The 23,424-nt window shown below is 44.4% G+C and overlaps 1 protein-coding gene across 2 annotated transcripts in view; it reads left to right on the plus strand.

Annotated features, from left to right (window-relative positions):
• Positions 1 to 3,678: 3,678 nt before the first annotated feature.
• The window catches only part of Pisd (phosphatidylserine decarboxylase), a 57,708-nt gene continuing 37,962 nt past the window's right edge, over positions 3,679 to 23,424 (plus strand). The window contains exons 1-2 of one of the 2 annotated variants that reach the window (XM_021652006.2): positions 3,679 to 3,810; positions 14,619 to 14,698. In XM_021652006.2, the coding sequence (XP_021507681.1) occupies positions 14,630 to 14,698 (69 nt within the window). In that variant the 5' untranslated portion in view covers positions 3,679 to 3,810; positions 14,619 to 14,629. The remainder of the gene's footprint in view (positions 3,811 to 14,618; positions 14,699 to 23,424) is intronic. The other variant, XM_021652024.2, reaches the window with a different exon arrangement.

Below are 23,424 nucleotides of genomic sequence, written 5' to 3' on the forward strand. Positions count from 1 at the left end.
CACTATAGAGCTGAGGCTGGCCTTGTATTCTGTATTCTGCCTCAGTCACCAGAGTACTGAGACTTACAAGTACCTGTCACCATGCCCTCTTTGAAAAAAAAAACAAACATATATATATATATATATATATATATATATATATATACATATATATATATACTACTTTTCCTTTTAGAAAATTTAATATATTTAACTGTGTATGTATGCAGGGCAGAAGTTTTGTGTTTTTAAGAATTCAGTTATGTGGTTTGTGTTTTAATCCTAAGCGTGGGAGTTGCTTTTAGTTTGTGCACAGCTGATAATTGCCTCATGGGGCTAGGAGAGAGTTGTGGTCTTTGCCACTCAGCCACCTTGAGGGGCATGTGCTCTTTGACACATTAGTGAAATTCAGAGGACTCTGGGAGAGCATAAATAGGAGAGCCCAGAACAAGGGTTTAGAGGAAAGAGAGAAGGCTGTTGGTTGGTTCCGTGCAGCCGTTTACTGTTGATGGACGCCTAGATATCCTGAGGACCCTAAGTACTGGAACTACGTCTAAAGAGTATGTCTCCTTTCCCTTCTAACCTTATTTCTCTCCTACCTAGGGAAGGGAGGTAGAGGCTTTAGGAACCCCAAATAAAGTAGAGATGATGAGACCTGATAAGCTAGGGTCAGATGGAAGGGGAAGAGGACCTCCCCTCTCAGTGGACTTGGAGAGGGGCATGGGAGGAAATGAGGGAGGGAGGAAGCTACAGCTGGGATACAAAGTGAATAAACTAATTAATATGAAAAATAAAAATTAATTAAAAAAACCAGTGCCTACAAATGGGATAGTATATGTCCATGAATGCAGAGGTCAGAGGAACCAGATGGAGAGCTGTAGTTACAGGTGCTTGATTGACATGGGTGCTGTGAGTTGAACTCAGGTCCTCTAGAAGAGCAGTGCATATCTGGGCATGATGAAGTATGCCTGGAATCCCAGTACAAGGGGAGGCAGAGGCAGGCTGATTTACAAAGTGAGTTTGAGGCCAGCCTGGTCTACAAAGTGACTCTAGGACAGCCAAGGCTACACAGAGAAACCCTGTCTTGAAAAACAACAACAAAAAGAGCAGCACATGCTCTTAACCACTGACCCATCTCTTTAGTCCCACCCCTTTTAAAAGATGTGTTTATTTTTATGAAATTTGCCATACTAATAGAATTAATAGAATAGGGAAGTAACATGTTTAGTAGATGCAAAAAATAAATTTTTAAAATTTGAAGTTCTGTTATTTTTGTTGATGTTCCCTGTGTTTTTGGTGTTAGAGCCAAGAAGTCATTGTCAAATCCACTGTGTAAAGTTTCTCAGGGGTTAGCGACATGGCTCAGTAGTTAAAGCACACTGGCTGCTCTTGCAGGGATCTGAGTTTGAGTCTCAGCATTCACACTGAGCAGCGCACACTCCCTGCAACCCCAGTTATAAGGAACCCAGTGCTCTCTGCACCAGTACATGAGTGTGTGTATAGTCTACACACACAGGCACATGGATTGTCCTCGTTTACTTTCTGTTGCTGTGATTAAAACACCAACTTAGGGAACAAGGGTTTATCACATTGTACAGACTGGAGTCCATGATGGTGAGAAGTCAAGATGAGAGATCATGCAGCAACTTATGTGCACAAACTAGGGCAGAAACCACAGAGGAATGTTTACTGGATTGCTCCCTCTAGCTTACACCTTCCCCCCACATTCCAGACAGGGTTTCTCTGCATAGCCCTGACCGTCCTGGAACTGTAGACTCTGTAGACCAGGCTGGCCTCAAACCCAAAGATCTGCCTGCCTGTGTCTCCAGAGTGCTGGGATTAAAGGTGTGTACCGCCATTGCCAGGTTTACAGCCCGGGCCCACCTGCATAGGGATAGTGCCAGCACAGTGGGCTGGCCTTGCCTATATCAATCAACAACCAAGATATCCCACAGGCATGCCCACAGGCCACCTGTTAGGGGCAATTCTTCAGCTGAAGTTTCCTCTTCCGGAGTGTCTCGAGTTTGCATTATTATAAAATAAAAAATCTTGACGTTTTCTCTTGTGTGTTTTTAAGTTTTACTTTAAAAAAGCATTTGTGTGTTTGTGCATGTGAGCACATGGGATAACTTCCAGTTCTTTTACTATATGGGTCCATGGTAGTCAGGCCTAGTAATAGATCCACCAGCACTCTAAATAATAAGTGCAGGTCTTTGATCTCATTTGATTTTAGTATAAAGTATAGATCAAATTCATTTTTAAATTTAATTTTATGTGTATGGGTGTTTTAACTGCACGTATGTCTGCTCACAACTTGCATGCCTGTTGTGCGCTCGGAGGCCAGAGCATGGGATCTCCTGGAGTTGGAGTTATAGACAGTTGTGACTCACCATCTGGGTGCTGGGAATTGAACTGGGTCCTCTAGAAGAGCAACTAGTGCTCTTAAGCACTGATCCATCTTACCACCTTCTTTTATTATAAAGGGGTTGTTAGTTTTTGCTCCTTTTAAAGAAGGTGTATACAGCATATTAGATGTTTTCTAAAGGATTGAAAACATTTCAAGTTGTGTATATTCATTGTATGTTAATAGTACAGTGTTACATAATACTTTTAATCGGGTCTAGATAGCCCAGGCTGGCCTGAAATTCAGGACACTCTTAAAGTGCTGGGATTCCAGCATTATTTTGAAATAACTTACCTCATTTCTTTTATAACATTGAATTCCATACCAATATTCTGCTGTGTGTTTCTTTTTCAGACTTTTGAAAAGCCTAACAAAGGGAAGTGTCTTCCTCCTAATACCAAACTTGTGACTTGTTAGGTTCTCGTTTTCGATGTAACTGAATTTAAATACGGAAATAATCTCAAGCACCAATTTGCGTATTCCTTCTCCCGTGTCAAATATATGGTGACAAATATGAGGGCTGTGTTTAGCAGAAGAAAAATCAGGCCTGCCTTCCTTTAGTTTTTGCACCCAAGTTCAGCCATTTTTCTAGGGAAAAGGGGGGTTGGAGAGATGGCTCAGTGATTAAGCGCACTGACTGCTCTTCTGTAACTTCAGTTCCAGGGGATCTGATTCCTTCACACAGACACATGCAGGTAAAACACCAATGCACATGAAATAAAATATTTTTTTAAAAAAGGAAAAAAAAGTTTAGGTCATGGGTTTTGACGTTATTTGTGTACAAATAGTGAATTTTTTCTTTTTTTTAAATCATACCTCTTGTGAGCCCTTTGCCGGTTAATGTGCCCTTGAACAAATTGCTTAACCTCGCCTACCCCCTTAAAATGGTAATATCCAAGGGCTCGCAACAGGCTCCAAGTCAGCGCTTAGAAAAAAACGGTCAGGTACCACTAAAAATTCCCTTACCCCTCATAAATGAAAAGAATAGGAGCAAACGCCATCACACCAGGAGCCTAGTTTGACAGCTTTCCGTATTAACACAAGCCCCTAGCCCGAGGCAGCCAGCACCGCGGTGAGATGAGGACGCAGCGACGTACAGTTGCGGGGGACCCAACCCCTCCTGCTGAGGGCGCCCGCGTACGGGCGGCTTGCACACACAGCGAGACTGAGCACAAGGGGGCTCCGATTTTCCGGGTGCAGGAGCGGCGCAGCGCACCGAGCCGGAGCGCCGGTCCGTACACTTCCCGGGGGCGGGCAGTGCGCCGAGGCTTCCGGGCCCAGCCTTTCAGGTTCCTGATTGGCCGGGTGACGGCACGGCGAGCGTCCCAGGGCGGAAGGGGGCGTGTCCGCCCAGGAGCAGGCGAGATGGCGGCGTGTGGGCGCCGGTGTGTCCGCTCTCTGCCTGGAGGCGCGCTGTGGCGGCGCAGGTACGGCCAGGCGGGAGGCTGCTGGGGCGGGGGGGACAGCCCAGGCCAGGCCAGTCCAGGCTCTAGGGAGAGGAGCCATTTCTCCCCGCGGGCTCGCCACGAGTAGGTCTGACAGGGAAGGACACGGAGCCACCTTTACCGTGGGTCGAGAGCAGGTGCTACAGCCGCCGCGTGGACTGGGAATTGGGTGTGGCCTGAAGGCTCTCGCCGGTCCAGCTGTGTGTAAGTGCACAGGGACAGCAGAGTGATATGCTGCCTTCTGGTCGCCAGAATGGAGCAGAGCCGAACTCCTTTTCTCTAGCGTTTCCATTCCCGGCAGGATGGTGTGACCTGGAAGAGCACAGCGCTGCAAAGCGACTTTCACTTGAGGGTCTGAAGCTTTGCGGCGAAAGGATTAGATTTGCTTATCTCAAAAGTCTGCTGTAGAATTGTGGTCCTTATCCTGCTGACGCTAGACAGCTTAAATTCCTAGGCTGCTGGAGGTGGAAGGGACCTGAGGGATCTTGTAAACTCCTGTTCATTTGGTTGTCTGAGACAGCGTTTCATTAGGTAACCCAGGCTGGCTTCGAAATCTCAGCAGCCCTGTCTCAGCCTCTCAAGTGCTTCCCGAAATGCTGGGATTACGGGCATGAGCCAGTTGTTTATTGTTTTTGGAGAAGGGGAGGGGAGAAGAGAGAGTTCTTAATCCAGAGAGGAGAGAAGGAAGATATTTCTCACCTTGCCTGAGTCACTCACTTAATAGCCAGCCCAGGTACTTATTTCTCTCTGGCAAAGACTTATACCTTTTACAATTGGTGTGTGTGCATGTGCTCGTGTGTGTGCCTGGACATGCATATGTGTGATTGTAGGTGTCCATAGGGCCCTCAAGAATGTCCTGGAATTACAGGTGGTTGTGAGCCATCTGACATGGATGCTGGGAACTGAACCCTGGTCCTCTTAACTGCTAAGCCATCTCCCCAATCCCAGTATTGCTCATTAAAATACATGTGTATGTATGTATGTCTGTTTTGCCAGCACGAACGTTTGTGTACCCATGTGTGTGCCTGGTGTCCATGGAGGCCGGAAGAGAACATTTAGTCCACTAGAACTGTAATTACAGATGGTTGTGAGTGGCCTTTGGGTGCTGGGAATTGGACCCAGGTCCTCTGAAAGAGCAGCTAGAGTTTTTTAATCGCTGAGCCGTCTCTCCAGCTCCTGAAGAATTTTAAATAATGGTGAGGAAAAAAAAAAAAGGATGTCCCTCACTCACTATTAAAAAGTGGAAGGAAAAAAAGCCGTACTTCATTGCAGTGTTGGTAGGCAAGACTGGGATTTGGTGCCAGGGTGGAGTGGGGATGAGGATCTGTCTAGGACACCGGTTCTCAACCTTTGGCAAACCTCTGTCTCCAAAAATACTTATATTATGACTCATAACAGTAGCGAAGTTGCAGTTATGAAGTAGCAACAAAAACAGTCTGTGGTTGGGGGCCCCACAACATGGAGCAACATCTTCGGTCATAATTTAGGGTTACACGTGCCTTCTAAATGTACTTGGTGAGAGTGGGCAGTGGGAGGACGACCCCGTGAGGGCACTAGCTGACCCTAGTTTGGTCGGTAGAACTTAGGTGGAACACTGGAGAGGCACTGGACTGTAATCCCAGCACACCTGCATCGAGATGGGAGGTGGCGGCAGGAGAGCTAGCAGCTCAGGGACTAGAGCAGCAAGACTGCCCAAACAAGGTGCAAACCTGAAAACTCCTGAAAGTTGTTCTCTCTCTCTCTCTCTCTCTCTCTCTCTCTCTCTCACACACACACACACACACACACACACACACACCTATAATCCAAACACTCGGGAAGTGGAGACAGGAGGATCAGAAATTCAAGACCATCCTTAGCTCCATTGGGAGTTACGGGCTAATTTGGGTTTCGTGAGACTGTGTCTCACCACCAAACTGCCAAAAAGGAGGGATGGCTGCAATGTTCAGTAAAGACAGAGATTAGCAGTTATGCACCAGTTTCAGACCAGTTTTTATTCAGAAGGCGGTATGATGGAGGCTCCGAGGACTGTAGTTTTTTTCAAGCACTCCAGGTTGTAAGCTCAGGCAAGTCCAGACAACAACACCTAGGGAGTGGTGACTTATGTAAGACTTCCATTTAGAAATATTTATGACGCCCCTACTGCTTTGGCCTAGCAGAGAGGAGGAGTGAAGGCTATGGTGATCTAGTTAAGTGGCAGGGGACAGAGCTCAGTTGGTAAAGTGGAAGCAGAAGGACCTGAATTGTATCCCAGGACCTCTGTAAAAAATCTGGGCATCATGATTTCAGCCTGTGACCCCAGGGACGGTGGTAGAGACAGATAGATTCCTGGAGCTTACTAGCCAGCCAGTCTAGATTCATCGGTGACCTTAATTGGTGGCCTTCAGGCCAGTGATGGACCTTGTCTTAAAAAAAGGGTACATGCCTTTAAACTCAGCACTTAGGAAGCATAAGTTGGTGGATCTCGTTGAACTCAAGACCAATGTGGTCTACATAGTGAATTCCAGGCCAACCCGAGGTACATACTCAGACTCCATCTCAAAAAAAACAAAACAAACAAACAAAAAAACATAAAGCAAAACATAACAAAAACCCCAACAAGATGGATGGTTCCTGGGGAATGATACCCAATGTTGACCTGTGTCTTACACATTCACACCCATAAACACTACCCACAAAGATTAATTAACTAATTAATTTGGAATAAGCCTTATATGTAGGGAACTCTACAGTTTAGTGGACAAGGGGAATGCTTTACTAAATATTTTGATACCAGGTCGAATGTGGACTAAAACTTTCAAGAGACCTGCCAGTTCAGCTTTAGAACTCTCCTAGCTTTTGAAAGTAGGGGAGAGAAGTGAAGACTGTAGTTAAAACCCTAATACCTGTGGAGACATTAAAAGCATGTTATGGGGCTGGAGAGATGGCTCGGTGGCTAAGGCCCTTGCTGCTCCTCCAGAGGATCCAGGTTCTGTTCCCAGCACCCACATGGCAGCTCAACCATCTGTAACTCCAGTTCCAGAGGACCAGAAACCCTCTTCTGGCCTCCATGGCGCTGCATGCACATGGTGGTTAGAGAAACACACAGGCAACAAACACACTCAACACACAAACAACATTGAAGATTCACAAACACCTGTCTCTGAGCAAAGTGTATTGCCCTCCTGGGCTGTCTTTGAATTTTTGTGGAAATAAAACTAAAAGAAAAAAAGTTCTTTTTTTTGGGGGGGGGAGGAGAGAGGGGGCCTGGATAAATGGCTCAGTTTTTAAGAGCACTTACTGCTCTCACAGAAGACGTGGATTGAGTTCCCAGCACCTACCTGGTGGCTCACAACCATTTGTAACTCCAGTTCCAAGAGATTTGATGCCTTCTTCTCTCCTCTGTGGGCACACATGTGATGCACATACATACATGCAGGCAAAAGATACTATAAAAACATTTTACAGCTGGAAACAGGGTGGACATTGGTTATTGGAAATTGATATAGCCATCCCAGTGTGCACTAATTGAATGTCTTTTTTGTTGTTGCTTTTAAAGATGTCTTGGGCTGCAGAGTTGCCTTGCTGGTTAAGAACAAGGTCTCCACCACCCGTGGTGGTGCCCAGCTTTACTCCCAGCACTCAGGAGGCAAAGGCAGGCTGATCCCTGAGTTAGAGACAAGCGTGGTCTACAGAGCAAGTTCTAGGATGGCCAGGGCCACACGGAGAAACTCTGTTTTCTATTTTTTGTTTTTCTGAAAATCAAAACAAACAAAACAACAACAAAACACACACTTGAACCCTGGCCGCTCTTGCAGAGTTCAATTCCCAGACCCACATGGCAGCTTGCTCACCATCTGTAATTGTAGTTCCAATACCCAGTTTTGAGCTCCTCAGGACGCGTCCGTGCAAGTGGTCCATGCATATGCAGGCAAAACACATGTATACAGAAATATCAAACTATGAAGACATTTGTCATGTCCTTCCTTTTTGTATGAGTAGCCATATGTAAGCAGGCAGTCCCTGGACCAAGGGTTGTACATGGTGAGCTTACTGCTAAAGAGGTATGTTCCGATTTCACAGCTGAGGGAATTGAGGCTTAGATTTTAGATATGTCCTTATGCTGCACAGGATTTGAGCCAAGATTTGAACCAAAGCCAAGTGCTTAATCTCATTTTATTTTTATTTTTGTGAAAGGATGGTGTTCCCCAACCTGGTCCTTCTGCCTTGCCTTCCCGAGTGCTGCAGTTACAAGTGTGTGGGTGTGTGGTCACACACCCGGCTTTAATGGCCTGCTTGAAGGTGGCACCCTTGGTTCTCTCTGAAGAAGAGATACCTGACTGAGCTCACCTGTTCTCTCTGGGCTTTAATCTTTTTTCTTTCTCAAAACCTTTATTTAATATGTATGCAGTTTTGGCCTGCATGTATGTCTGTGCACCATATGTCTGGTGCCTGTGGAGGACAGAGGAGGTCATTGAATCCTTTGGAGCTGCAGTGAGACAGGTTCTTTGAACTACCACGTGGATCCTGGGAATCACAACTGGTTTCCTTCTTTCACAAGTCTGTATTCAGTCCTTTGGCAAGGCACAAAAAACTCTACCTTCAAAACACTTCCTACATGGGTGATAGTTGTGTGCCCCTTTAACCTCAGCACTGGAGAGGCAGAGGCAGATGTGGATCTCTGAATTTGAGGCAAGCCTGGTCTACGGAGTGAGCTCCAGGACAGTCAGGGCTACATTGAGAAGCCCTACCTTGAAAAGCCAAAAAGAAAGAAGAAAAAAGAAAGAAAGAAAGAAAGAAAGAAAGAAAGAAAGAAAGAAAGAAAGACACACCTAGTCTGCCCATTTCCGCTTGTCTGTTGGTAGAGTTCCCCATCTCACACGAGTGCCTGTAATACCAATCTTCTTGTTTGACTCTTGGCCTGTTATTTCCTACTTGCCACAGACAGATACAACGGTCTTTTCAGAACAAGAGCAGCCCCTCTGTCTTGCCCGTCCCAGGCCTTTGCTTCCCTTCTCTTCCATCAGTTTTCTTGCTACTCAGTATGTACCATCTCTCTGGTCTGTTTACCTGCTGTGTGGATTACACCCTATCTCAGTTAGGGTTTCTAGTGCTATAGTGAAACATGACGACCAAAGCGACTTGGGGAGGAAAGTGTTTATTCTGCATATGGTTCCAGCCTGCTGTCTTACAGAACCTAGGACTACCAGCCCAGGGATGGACACACCCATAATGGTCTGAACCCTCCCACATCAAACACTAGTTAAGAAAATGCCCTACAAGCTTGGCTGCAGCCCAACCTTATAGAAGCATTTGTTTGTTCTTTCGATACAGGGTTTCTCTGTGTAGCCCTGGCTGAACTGAAACGCTTTGTAGACCAGGATGGCCTCGAACTCATGGAGATCAACCTACCTCTGCCTCCTGAGTGCTGGGATCAAAGGTGTGCACCACCACCGCTTGGCTGGAGGCATTTTTTTTAATTGAAGCTCCCTTCTCTCAGATGACTCTAGCTTGTGTCAAGTTGACGTAAAACTAGCCAGCACAACTGACCCTTTGTCAGCTTGACATACAAATACCTCACTGTTAAGCCACAACTCTTTTCTTGTCTATCCCACAGTCACACATTAATCTTTACATTACCATATAAAACACTTTACAAACTTTAAAACTCCCATAGTCTACAAATTCAGACACTTTAAAATTCAGTCTCTTGCTGGGCCCTGGTGTCCTACACCCATAATCCTAGCACTCAGGAGGCAGAGGCAGTCAAAGCTCTTGAGTTCCAAAGCTAGCCTGGTCTACAGAGTGAGTTCCAGGAGATGCAGTGCTGTACAGAGAAACCCTGTCTTGAAGAACTAAATAAAATTTAAAAATCCATTTTAAAAACAAAACAAAGTTTCTTTCAAATCCTGAAATATTTAAAAAATCCAGTCTCTCAACTGTGGGCTCCTGTAAAATAAATAATAAGTCAAATACTTTCTTACTTTGAGAAGGAAGGACCAGGACACAGTCACAATTGGCTATTACTTTTTTGTTGTTGTTCTTATTCTTTGTTTTATTTGTTTGTTTGCTTTTATCTTTTGAGACAGGGTTTCTCTGTGTAGCCTTGGCTTGTCCTGGACTCACTTTGTAGACCAGCCTGGCCTCAAACTCACAGACCCACCTGCCTCTGCCTCCCACGCTGTAATCTCTGTAATCTCCCAAACTTTGCAGGCATGCGCCAGTGCGCCTGGCTTACAGTCAGCAATTGGAACAAAGTAAAACCACACTCTAACAGTGTAAATAACTCAGTGTCCAGTGGCTGGGATTCACTCCCAGTCTTATGGACTCCTCCCAGGGTCGTAGGTCATTTCTCCAGATCTGCCCTCTGCAGCACACATAGCTTGTCTTGGAGGTTCTGACTGGTTTCACTCTAATGCTGCTGCTATTCTTGGTGGCCATCTTGGTACTGGCACCTCACCAGTAGCCTCTGCTGGGCTCTTTCCTGGGACTCCAGCCCTGCCCCAGTGCCAAGCCGTAGCTGCTCTCCATGACCCCTATATACCTTCAAAACCAGTACACTACCAAGTCTGACTGCCAGCAGGAGGAAGCTGATTCTGGAACACAGCTTCTGTGTGCTGAGGAGACACCTCCCAGCAGGTTTCATGTCAATAATTGTTGCCGGTCTCTTCTCAGTAACTGCTGATTTTTTGGCTCTAGCTAACCAGCATCAATCCACTGCCCCAGTAATGCAAAGGTTTCACGTCAGTGGTGCCAGTCTGTTGTTAATTGTGGTTGGCTCTTCACCTGCAGCTGACCAGATCACAGAATTTTAATTCAAAATAGTGAAAGGCCCTTATAGTCTTTAAAGTCTTTAAACTTCCCTCTGAAACTTCACAAGCCAGACCTCCATCTTCTGCATTGCCCTCAACACTCTTATCTTTCCTACAGAACAGCTCACTGAGCTCTCAACACTCAATGGCTCCCCCCCACACACACACACAAAGTTTAGAAGTCCTTCTACAATCCTCCCCAAAACGTGGTCAAGTCTGTCACAGCCATTCCCCACTGTGCTAGTACCAGCTTGTTTTAGTTAAGGTTGCTGTTGCCGTAATGAAACACCATGACTAAAGCAAATTGGAGAGGAAAGGGTTTATTTCACTTACGCTTCCCTATGAAGTTCATTATCAAATGCAGTGAGGGCAGGTACTCACACAGGGCAGGAACCTAGACTCAAGAGCTGATGCAGAGGCCATGGAGGATCCTGCTTACTGGCTTGCTCAGCCTGCTTTCTTACAGAACCTGGGACCAGCAGCCCAGGGTGGCCCAAACCACAATGGGCTGGGCCCTCCCACATCAGTCACTAATTAAGAAGACTCCTAAGGTACTAGAGATATGGCTCAGCAGAGAGGAGCATTGGCTATTCTTCCAAAGGACCCAGGGTAAATTCCCAGCACCCACATACCTCACAACTATCTGTGTGTAACTCTAGTTCCAGGGGCTCCAATGCCCTTTTCTAGACTTTGAGAGTACCAAGCATAGACAAACATGCAGACAGAAAACATCCACACATAAAAGGATAAATAAATCTTAAAAAAAAAAAAAAGGATAAATAAATCTAAAAAAAAAAAAAAGGCTAGGTGAGATGGCGTATGCCTTTAATCCCAGCACTCCAGAGGCAGAGGCCTCTGTCTCTGGGTTCCAGAACAGCCAGGACTACATGGAGAAACCATGCCTCAAAACAAAAACACAAAAACCCTACAAGCTGGCTGCAGCCCGATCTTGTACAGGCATTTTTTTATTTGAAGCCCCTTCTCAGCACAAGACTCTAGCTTGTGCCAGGTTGATATAAAAGTAGCCAGCATGGCCCTCTTCTCATGCAGATTTATGCTCTTCTCAGTTTGGTTTTATTCTGTCCAAGGTATAGGCTAGGCTTGCCCTCCTGAGCAGACTCTACCCTTTAGTTCCCTTGCTTTACTTTTCTGCATTACACTTAGTGCAGCAAGGAACACATTCAACCCAGGTAGGCATCCAACTCATTCTCCTCTCAATGAATATTGGGTTGGCTGTTTTCTCACTGGACAGCCCTTTGAAAGCTTCAGAGAGGCCAGGCATGGTGGTGCACACCTATAATCCCACCATGAGGGGAGTTAGAGGTAGGCAGGTCTCTTTGAGTTTGAGGCCAGTGAGTCCAAGACAGCCAAGACTACACATAGAAATCCTGTCTCAAACAAACAAACAAAAAAGCTGCGGTGAAAAAGAAGATAGGTGGGGTTGAAACCGGAGAGAGATGCGGTGCATAGTATCGGTGTAAGCTGCAGAATTATCGTGTTTATGTCGTGAGAGACAAGCTGGCAGGAATGGGGCGTTCTTTGAGGAAAGGTGGGTGTACAGACAACCTCAGTTGTTATAAAGAAAGAAAATCCCAAATCATTCCATTTTACCAATGAAGACTCAGGAGCCAGATGCTGGGGTGAAATTTTGCTAGCTTAGAAAGGCAGAGAAAGCACCCAACTGACTTTCTTACCCTGCTAACATCTAAAGGAAAAAGGTAAAAAACAAAAGCCCAAAGCTAAAAGCTTGTTAACTCAGCTGACAGCCTGCAAGGAGAAAGCTAAAAGCCAAAGAGCCAGAAAGCTCTTTCTTCATGCTGTCTTAAATACATTTCTCTCAAAGTCCCTCCTTTCTACTTAATCTCTGTCAGTTGGTTATTTGCTCTTGACCTAGGCTTGACTTATTAAATCCTGTATACAGAAAGCCCTTGGATTAAATGTGTGTGCTAGGGCTCAGCCATATCAAACAAGAAACAGGTTTTTACAGTTCACAATCTTGGGATTCATAATGGGATCAAATATCCTGCAACACTCAATGTATCCAGAGATGGTGGATTGTTTTGTCATCCACATCCTCCCCAAAACATTGAGTTTGGGGAAACACATTAAGCAATGTATAAAACCCTCTCTTGTTTTGTTTTTGTGTTTTGAGATGTCCTCTTACTGTGTAGCCTAGGCTAGTCCTGAGCAATCCTCCTGTATCAGTCTCCCAACATACTTTGCCATTTCGTGAGTTGTAACAGTCATTGTTCTATCACTTGAAAAACAGGTGAGTTCGAAGCTTCCTGGTCTACAAAGTGAGTCCAGGAGAGCCAAGGCTACACAGGGAAATCCTGTCTCGAGAACCCCTCACTCAGATTCTGCAAACTCCCATGCTGTTTGTATTCTCTTTTCCTGTGTAGATCCCTGTGTCTGCAGCATAGAGCAAGGTACACTCTATGATGTTAATTATTTCAGCTTCTCCTGTGAGGACATTTCTTTCATTAACTGTGGTGTGGTGGTTAAAGTCGGGAAACTCACATCGGTAACAAAACTATAGGATCTCCAAACTGTATTAATGTTGCCAAGCTGGCCTTGGTGTCCCACACCTGTGATGCCAGCACTCAGGAAATAGAGGCCTCAGTTACATAGTAAGCTTAAGGCCAAAACCTTGGCTTCAGGATGAGTTGCCAATCAGTAAGGCTAGAGAGATGCTCAGTATACTTGAGTGTATACTTCCAGCTCTTGGAGATGACCCAAGTTCAGTTCTCAACACCCTCCCCTGGCTTCCACAGGCACATGCACATACCCACATAGGGACACATACACAGAGCTTAAAAAAAAAAAAAAATTAAGGGCCGGAGAGATGGCTCAGAGGTTAAGAGCACTGGCTGCTCTTCCAATGGTCCTGAGTTTAATTCCCAGCAACCACATGGTGGCTCACAACCATCTTTAATGAGATCTGGTGCCCTCTCTAGCCTGCAGGCATACATGCAGGCAGGACAATGTATAAATAATAAATAAATCTTTAAAAATAATTTTTTCACCAACATATTTTTATTAATTACTTTGGGAATTTCATACAATGCAGCCTGATCACACTTGCTTTCCATTTCTCCCAGATCCACCCTCTCACTCTTATGTCCTCTGCCCCCCTTTACCAAAAAACAAAACAAAAACAGAAGCAGAAAACCCCAGTTGTGTACCCATATACTCACTGGAGCATGGTCAAACTCCTAGTGGCCAGCCTGTTAAAGAAAACTGAGACCTTCCCCACCCCACCAGAAGCCATCAACTGTGAAGAGCTACACTTCAGCATCTTTTTTTTTTTTTTTTTTTTAATGTGCATTGGTATTTTGTCTACATGTATGTCTGTGTGAGGGTGTCAGATCTTGGAGTTATAGACAGTTGTGAGCTGCCATGTGGGTGCTGGGAATTGAACCTGGGTCCTCTGGAACAAACAGTCAGTGCTCTTAACTGCTGAGCCATCTCTCCAGCCCAAACTTCAGCATCTTTATCACAGTTTTATTTTATTTTATTTTATTAATTTTGGAGCTGAGTGGATGTGGTGCACACCTTTAATCCCAGCACTTGGGAGGCAGAGGTAGGCAGATCTCTTGAGTTTGAGGCCAGCCTGATCTACAAAGAGAGTTCCAGGACAGCCAGGGCTGTTATAGAGATAAGCCCTGTCTTAAAAAAAACAAAACAAAACAAAAAAACAAACAAAAGTTTTAAGTTGACAACTCATTCATCAGTTTAATTAATTAATTAATGTTTGTGATTGTCGGAGAGGCTTTCCATTTATGGGCTTTGATAGGATGTATGTACTTTTTATTGGGTCATCTATAGGGCATTTCTACAGTTGAAGGGTAGTGTGACTTTTGTGGAGCCACTTTAAGTTAAAAATCAGATTAGTCAATATCTTCTTCAAAGGGAAAATAAGTAGGTCAAATAAGCCAATTCTGTTTCTAAATAGAATCAAAATTTTTCATTTTTAATGATCATTTTTCTTGGTTGTAGCCCCTGTCACAATGAGCATGCTGCCACACGCCATTTCCTGGGGTCCTTCCAGAAGATGCCTCTTCAGGCCTGTAACGCAGGTAAGGAGCAGCTGAAGGTCTTGCCGGCGCCATCTGTTCACTCAGCTGGAAGCTGGAAGAACATAGGGTGTTAAATTAACTACCTTTTGAAGCACAGCTATGTCCTTACGTAACCTGGCAGGTGGTCATCACTGGAGCCTCAGCAACCATTTCACTGAGTCGTACTCTGTTGTGACTGCCATAGACAGTCTTAGTGACACCTTTGTCATTTCCAGGATAACTGTGTAGAGGCAGAATTACTGAGTCAGAAGGAATTCTGTGTAAGCTGGGCGTGGTACTGCATACTTACTGTATACCACAGGCCTTCAGTAGGCTAAGACAGGAAGATAATAGGTTTGAAGGCAACTTGAGCCATATAGTGAGACTCTATAAACAGTTTATGTATTTTGCATTTTAGTGTTTTAGGCCAAATTCAGGGAGTCTGTTCCAGCCGAAAGCCATGAGTAGAGAGTGCTATAGAGTGGCACCTCGCCTCCCCCAGCACTGTGGAGCGAGAACTTTGTAGTCTTTGTCTTTATTACCCACATCTTTTGTTTATCATATTTTTAATGGCCTATTACTATCCCCAGGAGTAAAATGAGGTGATTGTTGAAAACAACAGAAAGCCTACTACAAACATGGTCATTAACGGGAACACTTGTGGCTTTTTCTAACTAGTAACTACATGCTGGAACTCGCAGGGGGAGCCTAAGCAATTGTGGTACTTTGAATGGACTACATAGACTCATGTGTTTGGATGTGTGACCCACAGGGCAGGTCACTGTGGGGCAGGCTCTGAGGTCTCCTATGCTCAAGCTCTGCCCAGCATGGGACAGACTCCTCGTGGCTGCCTTCAGATCCAAATGTAGAACTCTCTGCTCCTCTAGCACCAAGTCTGTTTCCACATTGCCGTGCTTCCCACTGTGATGATAATGGACTAAACCTTTGAAATGGTAATCCAGCCCCAATGAAATGTTTGCCTTTATAAGAGTTTGCCATGGTCATGGTGCCTCTTCACAGCAATAGAAACTATAACTGAAAAGCTGGTAGCAGGGACTGGAGTATGGCTGTGACAGGCCTGACCTGCTTTGGCGTGGAGGACTGTAGATTTGGGGATTTTGGGTTAGGAAAGCAGTTGGACACTCTCAGTGTTGCTTAGCGGGTCATTCTGGTGGGAAAAGGGAGATGGCAGTGCCGAGGGTGGTTTGAACTGTGGGGCCTGGCTCAGGAGCCTTCAGAGGAGAATTTTAGTGTGTTGCCTGGAGATCCTTCTTGTGCTGTTTTGGTGACTAATGTGGCTGTTTGAGATTTAGATGAATTGCATTGGCAAAGGAAATCTCAAAACAGCCCAGCATAGATTCTGTCTTGTGGGTCACTCGTATGAAGAGCATTTAGATCAAATGTAGCAAGCTGAGAAAGGAAAAATACAAAATGTATGGTTCAGAGGCACCAGGAAGCAGAATGGATTTAAATCTTGCGTTCAAAGAGATAAACAGAATAAGGATATTAAATGGAATTAAGGGACAAGATTCTACCCAGCTAAGCTTTCATCTTGAAAAGGGTATTTCCCCAGGGGACATTGCCACCAATTCTAAATTTACAATTCATTTTCAGTTGTGCAAGGGAGAGTTAGGTGTTGTTATGACGTATTAGTGTTTTCATTTGGACGTAAGGGAACATGGCTGTGTGTCAACTTGACAAGGGTGGATTATGATGCTATTCTTGATTGTCATCTTGACTTTATCTGGAATGAACTAGAGTCCGGAAACGGGCACAGACCTCATCAAGATCTTGAGGCAGGAAGACAGCATGCCTTTGATCTAGATCTTGAGGCTGGAAGACACAGAACAGGCTTTTGATCTGGATTTTGAGTTGGGGTGACACATATTTGATCCGGATTAACATACGCCTTTAATCTAAATCTTGAGGCATAGTGGCCTTGCGTATAAAGCTCTATAATGAAAAGGAATTAAAGAAAAGCCTAGGTCAAGGCCTGGAGACCGAAGCATGCAGATTTCTGTTTGAGTGTTCTATCTGCATGTACACCTGCCTGCCAGAAGAGGGCATCAGATCCCAGTCACCATATGGCTGCTGGGAATTGAACTCAGGACTCTGGAAGTGCTCTAAACTGCTGAGCCATCTCTCCAGCCTGCATGTAGATTTCTGAGTTCAAGGCCAGCGTGGTCTACAGAGGAAATTCCATGACAGCCAAGCTTAGACAGTGAAGGAAACCATTGAAAACAGAAAGCTGGTGAAGTTGTAATTGGTTAAGGGAACCATGTTCCAGCCCCAGCAAGCATCAGAACTTGTCAGCTTCAGCCGTGTGGTTCTAGCATTAGGGTCAAGAAATATTTCTTCTACTAAGGAAAGCTGCTGAGGCCAGATGTGTGGGCAAGGGTGTCCCTGCATGGAGGCCCACAGAGGCCATTGCATGAAGCTGTGAAAGTGCAGCCTGGATTGCCTTGGAGACCCCAAGATGTTACAGAGGCCAGGGCCATGAGATCCCTGTGAAGGAAGACTGCTAATAGGGATTGGAAACAGCCCAAGAGAAAGAAGCGTCTTGCTGTCAACAAAGCTGAAAGGAGCTGGAGATCTGAGGAGTGCTTTGACATCAGGCATGGAGGTGCAGAGTTGGAGTTTGCCCAGCTGGCTTTTGGTCTTTCTTTAGTCCAGTATTTCCTCACCATCCTCCCTTATCTACATTTTGGAATGGTAATGTATATCCCGTGCCATGATATGTTGAAAGTATATGATCTGCTTTGTGATTTTGATTTTATAAGGGGTTATATTTAAGAGATCCATGAATCACAGAAGACACTTTGAACTTTGGACTTTTAAGCATTGTCCAGACTGTGATAGACCATGGGGACTTTTGACACTGGACTAAATGCATTTTGCATTACATTTTGGATACAAGTCTATGGGGGCCAGGGAGTGGAATGTGGTCTTTTGAATAGGCTTGGCACCCATAGATTGATGTGTTTTAATGCTTGTCCCATAGGGAATAGCACTGTTAGGAGGTGTAGCCTTGTTGGAGTAAACCTGGCCTTGTTGGAAGAAGTGAGTCACCGTGGGGATGGGCTTTGAGGTCTCCTATGTTCAAGCTCTGCCCAGTGTGGGCCAGTCTCCTCGATGCCTTCCGATCAATAAATATGTAGAACTCTCAACTCCTTCAGCACCATGTCTGCCTGCACACTGCCATGCCTCCTGCCATGATGATGATGGACGAAACCTCTGAAATTGTAATCCAGCCATAATCTAAGCGTTTGCCTTTATAAGGGTTCCTATGGTTGTGGTGTCTCTTCACAGCTATAAAACAGCAGTGAACCCGTAGTCTTCATTTCATTCTGCAGAGGAGCAGCCTCTGTGCTCACGAAGCCATATCCAGGAGGGAAGTGACCATGCTTACAACCTACTTTGAAAAGTGAAGAGAGACATTGAGGAGATCGCCAGTGGTTAAAAGCATGTATCACTCTTGCAGAGGACCTAGGATCCATTCCCAGTGCCCATGTTGGGCATTTAAAGCTGATATCTACAGGTCTTGATCATGTTGATTTTCTCTGCCAATTAAAGAATTAAGGAAGGGGCCTGGAGAGATGGCTCAGAGATTAAGAGCACTGGCTGTTCTTCCAAAGGTCCTGAGTTCAATTCTCAGTAACCACGTGGTGGCTCATGACCATCTGTAGTGAGATCTGGTGCCCTCTTAACCTCTGAGCCATCTCTCCAGCCCGTATCAGAACTTTTTTACCAGAATCCTGTAGAAAGCTTATGGCGATGTCTTACCAGCAAGAAATGCCTCTGCCCATGTACTAGCTGTAATGTCCTGTGGAGGAGGATAATATGGGCCAAATATGAGAGAAATCTAGGTTCTATTTGTTGAAGTCACAACCAGACATCAGCATCCAGTTGGCATTTTAAAACAAGAACAACAACAAAAAATAACTTTTATCAGGTTTTCCAGCAATGTCCCATGGACATGATTTTGTTTTTTTGTTTGTTTATTTTGATTTTTGTTTTTCGAGACAGGTTTTCTCCGTGTTGCCCTGGCCGACCTGGAACTTTCTGCATAGATCTGACTGGTCTTTAACTGAGGGATTCACCTGTCTTTGACTCCTGAGTGCTGTCATTAAAGGCTTGTATTGTACCATGACACCCAGCCAGATTTGATATCTTAAATAATTATCCAAACCTGTGAGTTTGAAGACAGGCTATTTGGCAAGAACGTGATTGGTTAGAACACAGGACATCATATTACAGCTGTGAGAAACAGTGTTATCAAGAAGCAAAACACTAATGAGAAACACATGTCCAAGTAATATGTCATGGTTAAGCACAGTACTGAGCACTGTTAAAGAAAAACACTGATTATTTTAAACCTGGCTGCATTTTTATGCTGGGTGTTGAAGACCGTGTAGATAGCCAGATTTAATTTTTTTAATTATTTGTTTCATTTTTGGATCAAGGCCAGTTGAAGATCTGATTCCTAAAGGTTACTTGGTCTTGGGGAGTTAATCTCTAGCTTTTGCTGTTTAATCTCTCTATTAGGATACGTCAAAGACCTAACTTGACCACTGCTTCGTTTAGGAGTGCGGAGGAATTTTTTCCCTCTTTGTTGACCCTCCTCTTTGCAGGCTGGACACTGCTTACCGTCCATTCCTCCCTGAACAAGAATCTGGTTTTCCACAGTTATAGTACAGGACATCTTGAGAGATGCCCCACAGATCCCGGGGCGTTGGCTGACCTTGGAGGACAAGGGAAATTCTCCTTTTTAATTCCTCTGATCACATCAGTCAGTGTATGCCTCCAGATACGGTTATTGGACACCCAGAGGGGCAGTTGTATCAGTTTGGTATTTTTAAGTAATGTTCAATATTTAGGTGAAGCCTGGGCAGAAATTAAGCACTATTAAACAAACCTTGGTTAGACACACTACTCAAGTGTGTCTTTACTTTCAAGATCCTAAAAGGAAAAGAAAATTTGGACATAGAAAAATTTAGGAATTTTAGGGGAACTTTTCTCTTGTTTACAAAATAGCTTTAATTGAAGGATGGCATTAAGAGTTGCTCCTGGGAGCCACCTTTTATTTTTCCTAGGAAGTGTTTAGACCATGCACTGCTTGAGAAAAAGACTAAACAGCTGTTCAGGAGGCAAGTCAGTGGGGAATTTGAAGGAGTCTGGAAGGATTTCATTCCTATCTGTAAAGTGAAAACAAGATTGAGAGAGATGGATGGAGCTTCACCTAATCCTCCTTGAGTCTCTCAGCCCAGCATCTAGAGAGAGAAATAGCTAGCCAACTGAAGGATGGTCAGTGCAACCTAAATGACCCAAGACTGGTTCCCAGTGTGGGCCTGAGTTGCATTTACCCATGCCTGTAGGTCTGTCTCTGCCACTTTTCAGGTACACCCTGGGTAACATTATTGGGTGCAGTTTAGTTTCCTCCTGACCCTATTCATAGGATAGATCAAGGTTAGAAAGCCCTGTGTTCTGAGATAGACTAGTTCTTTCCAAGCCTCCCTTGAAGGATAGATTGAGGTGGAGAGCATACTAGTTCCCCCAACCTTATCTGTAGGGCAGATCAAGGTTGCATTCTAGGAGAACGAGCTTTTTGTTTGTTTTTAAGATTTATGTATTTTATGTATATGAGTGCTCTGTTTTCATGTATACCAGAAGAAGGAATCAGATTCCATTACAGATGGTTGAAAGCCACCATGTGGTTGCTGGGAATTGAACTCAGGACCTCTGGAAGAGCAGCCAGTGCTTTTAACCAATGAGGCATCTCTCCAGCCCCTCATGTCCATTTTTTATTTTGAGCTATAATCTATATTATTGTTGTTGTTGTTGTAATTGTTATTATTTTAAATCCAGACTGGAAGCAAGCATGATACACACTTGTGATTTTTTTTTTTTATTTTAAAGAGTACTATCTAAATGTAAGTAAGCACAGCAAAACTACCAAACAAGACCACTCGATTGGTAGAAAGAGAGTTTATTAAATAACAGACTACCAGGCTGTCTTACTGTGGTGGAGAACAGCAGCCCAGCCTGGGAGAGCAAGAGTCTTCAAAAGGTTCCTAAAGGCTTGAGGACAGATTTCTCCCTCTTGGGAGATTTTTTTTCTTAGCCTCGTCTTGAATAGAACGGAGTACCCAGGGTGATCCCACTAGGGGAACTGCAGTTATCTGATGCACAATTTCCCTGAGTCGGTGGGTTTCTGAAAAACGTTAAGGTTAGGTTTCTGCTGCCTCGTGGCCATCTAACCCCAACTTAGATTGGGTAGACATTGTAGGGTATTGGCATCTGGGCCACCATCTTAAGGGACTGCTTTGTGGCCCAACACTAAATTAGAAGGGCACTTCTTACAGTTCATCATATGTAAATTGGGCTTGATTCCATGTAATCTAAAGGATAGTAAACACGGCAGAACAAAAAATGTAGAAGAACTCAGAAAGTGGTCATATTAGATTGTTTCGTTTAGTTAACCTCTGTTATTGTAATTAAAAGGCTCAATATTAAAACAAAGCAGAACATTAAGGAAAAAAATCTTGGAGGCTTGGTGTTGCGTCTTTAGTCTAAGAGAGATACAGTGATAACCAGAGGGCTCAGTAGGAATAGGAAACTTTGTGGGGTGCTGCTATATTTTGTTTATGCTATGTGGTTACATAACCAAGATGGCAGTGAAGTTGCACTGCACTGGCTTTCTTTATAACATTATCAAAGATAGCAGCTGACCACATGGTTGTCTCTGTCGTGCTGAGCCAAGATGGTGACGAGCCACATGGTTGCTTTTTGTTCAAGGTTAGTCCAGCTCCCTGATAAGGTGAGCCCTTCGCCTATTATGGCCAAGAATAGCAGCACAAACCACTCAGACTCTGGTCTTAGTCAGATATGGATGGTTTTGAACACACACCCGAAGACTTATCATGATTAGGACCACAGAATGGACTCAGGAGCCTAACTGTGACACTAGTCTGCTTTTAGGGCAGTCTTTTTTTTTTTTTTTATAAGAAAACCAAGTGCAGAAGACAAGAGGGGGAAGTAATGCATTTTAAGTTCATTTTGGCTAACTAGACAAAGTATTTTCAGCTAACCTTTAAGCTGATTGGTTCCAAGTAAGTTAAGGGAGGTGGTGGTTAGGGACTTCCAGAGTACAACCAGAGTACAGCCAGTGTAGATAGAGTGCAGCCAGAGTGTGGCATAGCCAAGTGTGGAGATAACGGAACATGGGTTATGGCACCACTGAGTCATAGGAAAATATAAGGTTAGCTTGACCCTCTGGTGGGGTCTGTTACTGTAGATTAACTTGACCTCTGGTAGCTATGATTAACTACTGGGAAGCAGAATTTAAAATGTTTTAACTTAATTTCACCTTATGAACAAAGATAGATATGGAATAAAATGGCTTTAGCTATGTTACAAAGAGTAGGCCTCAATACTGCCTAGGCACAAGTCCCTCTGGGATCCACACATCTCACAGATTAACTGTGTACCTTTACACTCTGTTTTTAAAGGGACACAGTAGTTAGTTAGAGTGGATATAGGAGGAAGCAGCAGCACCATGGCCTCAGCTGATAGGTCCCAATTAGCAAAATAAAGCTAAGGGGAGCAAAGCAGCTCTGATCAGTTTGAGGTCTCTGATAGCTGCTGCTGCTGCTGCTGCTGCTTCTTTTCTTCTTCTTCTTCCTCTTCTTCTTCTTCTTCTTTTCTAAAGAGAGGGAGAGAAAAAATATAAACATTATTCAGTTTATTAAAGCAGTAGTTGGCCTGTCTCAGTCTCAAGATGGCAAAAGGATAAGATAGAAAATTCAGGTGCTTTGAAATATCCAGAGGTTTGTCTGTCTTCATATAGTAATTGTTTCCTTAAAAATGTCCTTCCTTCAGGCACCGGAGTCAGTGACCAGAGCGAGGCAGCACTGCTATGGAGCCAGACCCTAGGTTAGTATAGTTTTAGTACCTGTTCACAGGTTTCTAGTCACCAAACAGGTTAAATGGTTTCTTCTCTCTTCCTAGTAAGCAAGAAGAAAATAAAATTACCAGCTCCTTTCCAGGACAGGGGAAGTGTTGCCAGCTGCTTAGTGGATGTACCTTATCCTTTCAGGGTTTAGCCTGATTTCTGATGAGTCTGTGTTTCTCAGGGTTCCCGGATGAGCCCCCAAATGAAATCTCAAGCACTGCAGACAGAATCAGCAGTTGAAAGGAATTCATGGAGGAGTGGGGGAGGGGAGAAGAGCTGTGTGACAAGACACACACATGCAGCAGACACACACACACACACAAAGTGGTGTTCTGCCAGGGAAGCCAAAAAAAAAAAAAAAATCCAGTTCCTTTTCAGGGGATGGGTTGTTTCAAGTCTGTGAAGATTTTTTTTCTTAATTAGGGTTGGTCAATTTGAAAAAAGATGGTTGGTTAGCCCAGAACTGTTCTCCTACAGCTGATCTTGAATTTTTTTGAGTCAGCCCATCAGCAGGGAGCCTACTGTAGGGAGACAAAATGCCTACAAGATCTTTGTTTTAAGCTGCCAGGCTTTTGTGTCAGGTCAGAGGGTGAGGAAGAAGATGGCCATCTTGGAAATTTACCACTTATATTACCAAGCCACAGCCCTTTTCCATACCTATCTGCCTACCTTGGTGTCTTATCAAAGTCCTGAAAACTACCTGTAACTAGCACCCCGGGGATCTGACATCTTCTGTTTTGTTTGTCACGGCTGATGGTCTGCCTTCCTGACCAGTTGGGAAAGTGTCTAGAAAACT

Source organism: Meriones unguiculatus, chromosome 12 (assembly GCF_030254825.1).
Source record: "Meriones unguiculatus strain TT.TT164.6M chromosome 12, Bangor_MerUng_6.1, whole genome shotgun sequence".
NCBI lineage: Eukaryota > Metazoa > Chordata > Mammalia > Rodentia > Muridae > Meriones > Meriones unguiculatus.